The sequence below is a fragment of the Marmota monax genome, unplaced genomic scaffold, assembly GCF_021218885.2.
Source record: "Marmota monax isolate L192 unplaced genomic scaffold, Marmota_monax_Labrador192_F-V1.1 WCK01_AAM20220418_F8-fsc01309, whole genome shotgun sequence".
Lineage (NCBI taxonomy): Eukaryota > Metazoa > Chordata > Mammalia > Rodentia > Sciuridae > Marmota > Marmota monax.
Genome location: NW_026694506.1, coordinates 26,836 through 38,954, shown reverse-complemented (window position 1 = coordinate 38,954; position 12,119 = coordinate 26,836). Strand labels below are relative to the sequence as shown.

Genomic DNA, 12,119 nt, shown 5'->3' with positions numbered 1-12,119 from the left:
CACACACTGATGAAATAAACACCATTGTGTTCATTTCAAGTAATAATAAGACACTACCATCCTTTTTGCCTCAGACTGTGCAGCTTTAGATCTCTAATTCTAATGTATATTTATATTCATCCTCTTCACTCTCACATCATTCCTGGTGCATTATCATAACTTCCAAATTGGTTTTCCTGTCCTGATTCTCTCGTATCCTATACTAGATTAATGATGTGAAGTACTCTCTTTATCAGATTACTTCCCTTTCTCAATACTTTTCAACCATGGCCCATATCCTTTTTAACCCAAGATCCCAGTCAAAACAGTGCAGTCTCTCTAACCTAATATATCCATCCCTAATGGGAAGTTATCTTCCAGTCAGTCTTACTCTTCCTCAAGCATACATTGTATCATCTTATCTTGTTTTCTATACCTAAAATTTTCACTAACCTGCCACTATCAGAATGTCGGGCATTATTTGTCAACTTTCTACTCAACCACCACTTTATCCCTTCTCTGTATAACTAACTATACCCACAAGATGTGGTTCTTCCTTCCTCCTTCCCTGTCTTCCTCTATATTCTAGTAATAATTATTTAATTCATTTTGATTGCTTTTGATTACTATTGTATATACATATTAGTAGTCCCTTGTATATTGATTGACACATTGTGTTACTTTTATCAGTTTTTACTCAAGCCATGATGTATTTTGAGCTTCCAGTTAACAGGGCATTTTTTGAAAATTTTTGCTACTATGTCTTTTACTCCATCCTTACACACACACACACACATACACACACACACACACACATCTCCTGCCCTTTTCCTCCTCATCTGCATCTTTCAATCCATCTCTCCCTCTCTCTCCCCTTTCTTCCCACTCTTCTCTCTCTTCCTCCATATATACAACCTCTCATACACAGAGCTACCATACTAGCATTGCTCCTTGTGTGCAGTGAAGTTTTATGATTCTTGAAATGAAATCACATGACACCTTAATAATTTAATGAAGTTCCCACCATCATTAGCAAGGACTGTAGTTGTTTTATACTGGAGGGATTGGTATTTAATTTTATTCTTTTACTTAAAAAAACCCTACAAATTCCTTGAACTTGAAACACTTTTAAATTCTAGCCACCTGGTAATCTAGCTATTTAATAATTTTCATTTCATGAAGCAGCAGTTATACAGTATTTTCATTAAGATTAGAAACATTTTCTCAGATAATATATGAGAATAGTGAGAATTGAAAGTACATAATCTTCACCAGTTTGCTTTGAACTCAGTATTTTAAGTGTCAGATACTGAAGTGTGCTATATTTTTTTATATTGGTCAACTCCCAAGAGTTGAATAAATATTTGCTCAAATATCTAATCCACAATAATGAAATATAAATGAATTAACTTTATCCTTAATGAGTCTGGTGGACATTTATTCTAATCCACTAACATAGCTTGTTTAGTTAATTTGTACTCCATCCCTCTCTTCCTCTAACTCCTACCCATATACATAGATCTTACCCAATGAATCTATGACCAAAAAAAAATATATATATATATATATGGGATAATTGGTAGGAATAACATCCATAATCCATTTGTGGTAAGAGAGCTGTTTAACTCTCCATAAGCTAACAATATAAAAAAGTTGCCTCAACATTACTTTTCTTCCCTGTTTTTACATTATTTCTCTAACCTCTCACCCTTACTTTCCCTCTACTGTCATAATGTATTCCTATGGGGGATAATCTCTTCTCATGCTTTTGTCCCTTAAAACTTCTTTTTAGTCCATAAACACAAATAGGACACATTTCACCCCTTACTAGCAGCACAATCCATTTTACCTAGAAAAACCCATTTTATGGCTTTATCTGAAAACCAACATTTCTCAAATATTCACACACTTCCCTCAAAGCCTTAATGACATTGCTTTTTCTCTGACTGCTATATATCAGTAGCTAATTCCAAACTCTTTCTTCAGTCTCACTTACACCATTACTCTGTGTGAGAGGGAGACATACCCTAAAAACTAGGTTCCTTGACATTTCTCAAATACATGCCCTGGGCTTTCTTGCCTCTTGACTTTACTAACCCTATTCTTCTCCCTAGAAAACCCTTTGCCCCACTCTTTTCAACTAGAAACCTCCATCTTTTTATGTATGAGTACTGACTTCGTAGAGTCTATAATCATTGAGAAAATGATGGTAAATTTTGTAGGTGTTCTTAAATACATTTTTTTTAAAGGAGAAGTTACATATTTTTTTAACACTTTCTCAGAAGGAGGCCAAAAGCCCCCTTCCCCACTAAAACTTAGAGAACGTTGTTTTCATTTTCATTTACCTTTATAAATTACACTTTTATTTTTGTTATATATAGCTTTGTTTTCATAGTTGTGCATTTATTCATATATATGACTACCTAACCTATCTCTCTCACTACATCATAATATCCTATACATTATGAGACTTTTTTTTATCCTGGTCCCCTGTACACTATTTTATATATGTTAGGTACATAATCACTTATAAATAGATCTCGTCCTTTAAAAAAGTAGTCAAAGCTATATGATCCTTTCATGAGATTAAATTTCTCTTCAACTTTAAAAAAATGAATATGATAAATACGTTGTTTTTTTTTTTTTGTGTGTGTGTGTGTGTGTGTGTTTGTGTGCCTTTCTCAGAAATTCTTACCAGGTAGAGGTGAAAAAATATTCTGATTGTTCAAAGGGACAAAAAAGAACCAAAAGTCTGAAGGTCCAAGGCATTCTAGAAAGTCAGTCCACTGCTGGGGAATCCAATTTGACCCATGTCTCTATACTCCTTAACAGCCTCCCTCAAAACTCTTTAAAAACTGTCCAGAAGTGCTGAGGATATAGTCCAGTGGAAGGCCCTGGGTTTAATCCCAAGTATGTAAATGAGTAAATACATATAAGACAAAAATGAAAACTGGCCAGAAATGAGAGGATCATTTCCTAACAACCACACCTTCCAGGGAATCAAATAGAAATCTGGGACCATCACAGTACCAACTTTAAAATACAAGCAGACCTCTAAGAAAAAGATGTGTTCAGATCTTCTAAGATAAGAAAGTGATGGTTTATCCAACTTAAACTTGCTGCTTTACAAACCCAGATCATGAACATCTTCCTGAGTGTTGTTCAGCTATTATAGTTCCGATAATTTTTACTTTCATTTAAACCTATAAGTCACAGGCTACAGATCATTGTATTTTTATTTATTAGACTGAAATCTTATCTCAAAATTTCCACACTCAAACTTTAAAGAAAATGTAGGCATTTTAGCAAATTGCAGTTTGATTCAGTTCTTCTTAGAAGTGATTTCTAGTCACACGAATCTTTTCAGATGTTTTTAAAGCAAGAGCACTTATTGATTGCTGCTAAGAGATGTCATGTCAAAGTTCTTTAGTTTTACACTTTAAGATTTTGGCAAAGTGTTTATTAACTCATTTCAGTTGCATTGCTCTAAAGTGCATCTTTTTTCACTTATGCAATATCACTTTCTTCTGTTTATTTTTCAAGTATAATGATAAACTATATTATTTTCTTATCTGGCAGAGAGAATGTTTTAGAACCAGTCTATATAGTTTTGTGATCTCAAAAAGAAAAGTTAATAGAATAAATTGTATTATATAGTTTTATGAATTAATTTAATATTCATTTTAAGAATATTTTCTATAAATTCTTATAATATTCTGCTCCATATTACATTTTAGTATAGGGAAGAACTCGCAATGTGGGAAAGTAATATAAAATAAAATTAAAGCTATTAATTCCCAAGTTGTTTATAAGAAAATTAGATTTCATGTTGATATAATTGATACTGAATGTTCTATCTATAATGTGTTGTATGATAAAGAAAATGGAAACTTGGTAAAAAAATTTAAAAAAAAGACTGTTATAGATAACAGTTATCTTCTATCATTTTTCTTTGGGAGGGGCAGTATGTTAAAATTTTAAGACATTATTAATTTCCATAGCCAAAGTAAAGTGTCAGAAAGTTAACTATATATTAAAGCATTAAATATTTTTATAACTGCTTATACTAAATTGATGATGTGATCAGATTTTCAAAAGTAATAATATATATTTTCTCTTAAATTGCATAATGCAATTTTAAAACATAAATGCAATGCTAATATTGATAGTATAACCCAAAAACCACAGAGCATTTCAAAACTGTTTATTAACAGAATGTGCAATAATAATACTAGGAGCTGAAAGATAAGCTACCATTAAATATGAGGTTATCATGAGTATGTGATATTTATCATTGGCCCTGCTACTTAGTAAAATTACGAATTGAGTAAGATTTTATTGTTGTTCATAATATGCTAAGATTACATGGAATAAAATTTTCTGTAGTTGCCCCTTTTGTTTGTTGGCTCTGAATTATTTTCTCTTCTACATTCCATTTCTGCTGTCATTTCTAATATTTCTGCCTTACTACCACATCCTAAAATATAACATAGGGGCCACAGTTACATATGAATATTCATTCATATGTATGACCCTTTACTTTCAAATTTTAATACAAGACTAAAAGAGGGATATATGGATTTCATAGCTTTCAAACATCAAGTAAGGATTTTTTTGTACATTTGCATTAAAATGCTAATGCATATTAAGTTCAGAATCTATTGCATGATTTTTCTTTCATGACAGAATAGAACAAATATTAAATACTCTTTGGGCGGGAGACTATTTAGAGAGTGGTTACTATCCCACATCTTGAACTTTGAGTCAAGAATGTTTTCTCATAGCTAGAAAAATCCACCGGGGTTCCTACTCCTCAGGTCTCCATACTGATTATAATTACACAGTGTTCAAAAAGATTTACTTTTGTGATAGGGCTTATTATTAATGTGCCTATTTTTATTTTATTCTCTGGGTGTGGGGGGAAGAAAAGGGGAAAACACATTTAGTGATAGCTATTCATTAGCCACCATTGAAGAAGGGATTAAACTTTAAAAGAATCTATCAAAAATCTCTGGTCAGCCTTTTATTACTATCTTGTCTTGAGCCCTTTTTTTAATGACATCTATTATCAGATTGAAATGGCGATTGAGATTGCAAAAGTCTGATGGTCTGTCCACTCACAGAAGCTCTCTTCTCAACAGCCATGTAAGTTGCCTCTTCTTCTTGTAAACTAATCTCTTGCTTGTTCTGCATGTGTTGCTTGCTTCTAAATGCTTGTTTTGTTTATTTACTTATTTTGCTTCTTAACCTTCCTTTCTCAGCCCTTTATGATCCTTGAACTATTAAATGGCTATTTTGTACAGTGGAATATCTCAACAAAAGTAGAGACCATGGTGGACAGCTTTATTAGATTTTTCTACTGTTTGGGTGCAGATACAGTACTTTCAAGTTAACAACAAGCTGTCATTTATTTGTGAAAATCAATGAATAGTTATTTTTAAATGTTTAAAGTTTTCTAGTTTGATATTTATTTAGTATGAAGCAAATACTTGCAATCTAGATCTCTGTCAGAGATATAGAAACAGCCAAGTCTGCTTGTGTGACTAATAAAGTCTTTAGTGGATAAAAAATTATTAATGACAAATCCAGTGGTTATCTATTTGAAAATGATTTATTTACCAGTAAGACTAACTATGGTGGATAGAATACAGCTGCATAGATAGACTCAGGTCCTAAAAATTAAAGAAAAGTGAAAATGGGCCAAAAGAAAAAGTAGGGTTTTGGGTAAGCCATAAAGTTGCTAATAATAATAAAGACAATAATAATCATAAACTGCTAATAATAATGAAACAGAATTACCATTACTATTCTTGAAAAATCTTCACCATTATCAGATTCAGCATCATTATGATACTGGTAAGTGTTAAGAAGAATGATGAGAATTTTGTGAAATGATAAATATTTTCATCAGTTGTTGAAGCTGGAAACCATTTGAAAATGCTGATTAAAAAATTACTTTGTTAAAGGTGATTTCTGAATACATCAAAAAAGTGAATAGAACTGTGATTTAAATCTATTTTCAATAAATCTGTTAAATTAATGTTAGTGACATTTTAGTAAGAATTACAGTTTGTCTTTCTAATTGATGATGTGTTCTTAAATTTAGGGATGAAATTATTATGATTTCTTAATTCTTCTGTTGCTGTGATTGAAAAGTTTAAAATCTGGATCACCTACATGAAGTAATATTTTTTCAATAAACCTAAAACCTTTGGTTCACAGAAAATATTTTCGTTATGCTTTTTAAGTATTTGAACTTTGAAACATGTAAATTTTAAATTCCCAAAATAACACTACCTCCTTATGTTCTAACACATTTGTTTTTAGATGGGTATTTTGTCTGGTTTCTTCTTCAAGGGAAAGTTTCCTGGCAAACAAAAACAAGTTAGCCAACTTGGAAGATGCCTGTAATATTGATGAAAATTATACTTACAAATTTAAAATTCTAGCATATATTTTGGTGTTTCTGAAATAGTTTAAAAAGTATTATTTTCCCCTTTCTCTAAATTTGTGCTCTTTTATGTATTTTATAAATATATCCCTGCTATAGTATGATGAGTGTGTAGTTGTGTTAAAGGCTAATTTACTATATTCTTGTAGGCTGTGCATGTGAGGGGAGGGATGATAACCAACTGGTATTTGTCTTTAGAAAATGGCAAGTGAAATGAAACTGTTTCTTTGAGTCAGAAATGTTCCAAGAACATTAGAAAAAATAACAAAAACCCTGAGGTTTCCAGTTGTTCCTTTTTCAACTTTTAGACATCTAGTTGTGTTGTGCTTATTTAATATTCAATTGATGTTTCGCTTTTATTAGAAACATAGTATATTAAAATATATGATGTGCTTAATTTTAACTCTAAAGTTTAATTACCTAACTCAATTAGTATTTTAATGAACAATAATATAGGTATAAAGATATGTTTTTGTTTATTTTTTAATTTGTTTGAGACTTTTCAAATATATTGTAGTTTTCAAAAATTATTTTTATCTTGTTGAATCTGTGAACTAATAGTTTGTGTTAATAAGTGTGAATTAAGCCATATAAACAGTAGACAACTATTTATTAATCGATGGCATCATATTTTTTTATTATATAGTATGGCAAATCTTCCATACTTTAACTGCCCAAGGCATTTCAATATTTAGAAAGGAACCAGCACAAGTGTCACTAATGTAGTGATAATCTTTGTCTAGGTAGCCTGATTCATTTGTATCACACCTCTGAAGTATAGTGAAGTTCATTCAAAACCACATTTATCATTAAGTCTTTAGAGATACAAATGATTTCTACAGATGGTTTGTTAACAGTAGAAACAGGATCAGTGCTTTTGTTAACCAATGCAGTTAGTTTCTCCCTGAACATAGAAAAAGATCCTGTTGTCTTTTTGTCCTTGGAAAGTTAACATGCTCCTGATTTTTATTAGATTTATCCAAACAGCTGGAGTAATCTGCATGCCTTCTAGTTAACCTTGGAAAGAATGTTTTAGATTCTGTGAGCTTTTTGGTGATTTTTCTGTTAAATAAAATTTTTTTCATTGGAAAATTATTTTAAAATATTGTTAATATGTTAAATGTCAAACTATGTTCTTTATTCTTCACTTATAGGATATAATATAGAATTATTTGAGGTTTGCGTGATTCTTTAAGGTAGACATGAGTTCAGCTTAACAATGATGAAGTCTTCAATTTCTCAGTTTCTAAAAAGTATTAATTTTATTAAGAAAAAATTTGTAGGAAATTATCACTAATATGTATCCCATATTTACTAGTATCTAAAGAAAAGTGTGAATCATGACTCTTGAACTGAGAAGTCTTCTCATTCTATTTTGGGATATGGAGTACAAAGGATTTCCTGTTTTTTTCTTTATACATTTGATTATTCACAGTAATTAGAAGACTCTTATTAGGAGCAAATTCAGTGGATCCTGATAGTTTGCTTTGCTTTTCACCTTTCTTTCCACACATTAGGAGAGGGGTGGGACATGAAATTTTATATCCCATTTTTAGCATATTCTTGAGTGTTTATACTGCTGATCTGTTTTTAATATTATACTATTATCACATTGATGAAAACACACATATAACCTACTCATTTTGTATACTAATGTGATGAGTACAGTTGTACTATGTGCAGTGACTTATTCTACTAACAATATTAACATGATGGCAGTTATTTCAGTACTGGTGTTTTATAGAATGTCAGTAAATGTTTGTTGGCAAGAGAAAGTTCTAAGGGACTAAGGATTTTGTATATTTTGTCTACCAAGACAGACTGTGCACCTAGACCAGTACTAGACATCATGAATGCTCATTAAATACTTGCCAAATGAATGAATACTATAAATAATAAAAGGCAGCAGACCTTATCTTACCTGTAGTGTTCTAGAATGACTGCTAGTCCTATGTTTATTTGGAGACTCATATGCATTGTTTTCTAAGTGTTCTTCAGTAAGCATATGTGTGAGCATTGTTGATAGAGGGTGGCCTCTTCTGATATACTAAAGAAAAATATGTGGTCACTCTATCATTTTTCTATGCGTAGTCTTTAGTTTAAATGTAGACAACTTTTTTTTTCTTTAAATAATCCAACCTTTAAAATGTTGCAGTTAATAGTGACATCATTTATCTCCTTATATTTTAGAATGGTTCTTTTTATTTGGCTTTATAGAATTCTCTTTGTACAATATCTATTTAAATATTTTTATTTCTAATTAATTTCTAATTTTTTGTATGTGAAAGTGCTACCAATAAAGGATATATAATTTGACTAAATAAAAATAGAATAACTCTTTAAATTGCAGACTAAAGTTTATTTTATACTCCAACTTATAATAAATATAAATTAGTATTTAATAGAAATATTGCATCCAATTTAGGATAGATTATAAATTTGAAGTCACAAATATTCATTGTTTCTAACTTTCACATTATGTTCTGAGATATATATTTAAAAAATTTCATTTAAAGCATATTAAAAGCTGCCTTTATTTTATGTATTTTTCACATTCTATCAAATAATTATTTCATAAGTTTGATGAGTTTAGCTACCAAAACATTCAGTTCAAAGCAAAACATTGTTTTTTACTTATTATCTCTTGACTTTGCTGTATTATAAATATAAATTGTTATGGAAATAAGTCCTTTCTGATGCATTTCATCATTGAATTGAACTTAAAGTAAATCCTAATGGATAATCTGGGATAAAAAGTCCATTTGGAATAAAATGCCAAATGTTACATTTAGATGTTAAATAGGTAATGCAATATTTATTTATTTTTATTTGTCAAACAGTATTTCCCTTTAGGATAAATAGGAACTGTTCATCTTCTTTAGGATGCCCTGATCAATATAAATTAATGCAAGGGCTGAAAGATCCCATTTTCTTGGTTTCTACCCTAAAACAAGTATATTTTAGTTCATTAGTAGAATAATCAGATTTTAAAGATAAAGTTTAAAAGTTTCCATATTTTATGGGCTTTTAACATCATAAATGTAAGCATTTGCAAGTCATTTTACAAAAGAGTAAAAGAAATGGTAACCATTTAGTTCTAAATTACTAAATGTTTAAGAGCACTGAATTCTAAGGTCCAAATGCATTGTGTTAAAGAGAAAACTACAGGAACAATGTATCATATAAAAGGCATTAACTTCCCACGGGTAGCATGTGGAGCACATGCCTTCAGGTTAAATTTAAATTTACACAAAAACTTGACTGCTAAGTTTCTCCAATAATAAGAATTATTGGGATAATTATTAGATATATAAAATTATTGGGATGCCTTCTAATACTATATTTTATACTCAAGGTTTGTTATTTAATTTCATCACTCTTTCAAAACCTGAAAGTTAATTACTGGTATATAGAATTGAGATTATAATCCCCAACTATATCTCAAAGTCTTATCTGTTAAATTCCAAATCAGTTTCTGTGTACACAATGAGTTTCTAAGAGATTACTCCTCTCCCAGCAGCTGGAAGAGTGGTTGGCAGGATTTCTAGCTGGAACCCACAGGGCGGCAGAAGAACCTCCTCGATCCTTGCAGAGTGTTTATCTCCACTTGCCCTCTTTCTGCTTCTTCAAAGTGCTCTCTAGGTTTCTGGCAAGGAATGTAATTCTTCCATTTGAAAAAATGGATTAGGAAAAAAATGTAGTTTTGCTACTATTAGAGTTATAGTCATCAAAATACCTATTCACATGAAACTTTTTATACCAGCTAGTCTAGATTATCATAGATAAATCAAACTCAGATTTTGAAAACTTGTTTAGGAAAAGAACTTTTAAGAATATAAGGTATGTAAGAACAATCAGTTTACAGAATACCCCAGATATTTTGACTTGCTTCAACATTTCAGAATGCTGCATAGCCAATCCAATGAATGCTTCATTTCTCTGAGTCATTCATTTGAGATATGAATAATATAATTTAGGCTTCTAAGTAGTTTATGCCAACTTTTGCTATAATTATCTCACTGTCTCTGTGAGAAGTTTTATTTGATTAATATTGGTCTGATTAACTCAGATATTCACACACACAGAGAAACCAAACATTGAACTCAAAATTTTCTATATTGAACTTTAATGTTTGCACTAGTTTCTTCTTTTATAGAAAGCAATTTATGGGGCCGGTGTTGTGGCTCAGTAGTAGAGAGCTTGCCTAGCATGCGTGAGGCACTGGGTTCGATTCCTGGCACCACATAAAAATAAAAACAAATAAAATAAAGGTATTGTGTCCATCTACAACTAAAAGGAAAAAAGCAGTTTATGGAAATACTCTTCAAATATTTTATTATTCACTTATTCATTTTGTTTTTTTCAATTTCATAAAAATTTTTATCTGCAAAATAATTCTGATGATGATTATGAGAAATTAATAAGATCTGATTCAGATATTTGTCTTTGTTTTTAAGTAATTAAATGTTACAAGAAGACTAGTATACAATTAAGACAGTTTGAAACATTTTTATTTGTATTTAAGAAAATAATTTGTTACTTTATATCAAATTAAAATTATTTGCATTAGATCTATTTTTATAAATCTAAGTTATTTTACAACTTGGTTATAAAAAGTATATTCATATTGTAAAATTAACTATTCTGTTTCTGAAAAAAACTCTCAAACTAAGATTGGTTACATATTTGTCATCTATCTGTTCATTAGCAAGGAAAAGAATTCTGATTTCTTAACTCTTTCCTAATCATACTGTTGTGTCTTTGACAACATGATTACATTTTTACATTTTTAACTTACATAGATTGTGTATCACATGCTTTTGGATGTGGGAACTTGGTTAGTTTAGTCAAAAAATATTGCTATTTTTAAAAAAGTATTTGCATGTTTTAATATGTTAAGAGTACTAACAGAAAGCAGTCACCTTGCTCTATGGAGTATATGGATACAAAATTAGACCACTTTTAGGCAATATTGTTCAGTAGGGCTGCTCTAGGACCAACATGCTTTCAAGTCCTAATCATTTTAATGAAGCATGTGGATGAAATAGATGAGTCAGGTTTGTATTACTTCATTTTTTGTAGTCTCCCTCAGTTGGGTTCATAATTAACAAACTCTTAAAAACAAAAAACAAAACAACAACAACAAAAACAAACAAACAAAAAACCAAGAGGCATGCTAGCCCACTGTTATAGACAGAATTCTGGTTCAAGCCTTAATAACTTTAATCTTCTAATCAGGTTACCTCAGGTCTTTTACACTAAATGAATATGTATAGTGAACCTATTTTATATGTTGTTTAGAATACTCAAAAATCATGTTTAAATGACCCTGGAAAATTTGTTGATGTTATGGTTATAGATGATTCATATGAAAAGAATTCTTTTTAACTTGGAATATTTTTCTGTCCGTACAAACATGAAAATTTATCTTGTATAATCTTTTCAGAGTTTTACATTGGAGGGTTGTATACATTACAGAACTAATACATATGTTTAAGTGTACATATTCATATGCATATGTGTTCCATAGAGAACTGGAAGTCTTTCTGAATAGAATACAAATTTTATTTTTTAAAGTGATCTGCTCTGTAAGCTCAGTAGCTACATTTTCTAAGCCAACAGTTAATATGGGTTTAATGACTTACATTTGATTACATAAGTGCAATATTTGCAATTAACATGATTCTGA

The 12,119-nt window shown here is 30.4% G+C and overlaps 1 protein-coding gene across 1 annotated transcript in view; it reads left to right on the top strand.

Moving 5' to 3' along the window:
- The window catches only part of LOC124076285 (transcription factor RFX3-like), a 71,575-nt gene that overhangs the window by 33,921 nt on the left and 25,535 nt on the right, over positions 1 to 12,119 (top strand). Inside the window, 2 exon segments of the mRNA XM_046420132.2 lie at positions 5,052 to 5,068; positions 5,070 to 5,124. Coding sequence (XP_046276088.2) covers positions 5,052 to 5,068; positions 5,070 to 5,124 — 72 coding nt within the window.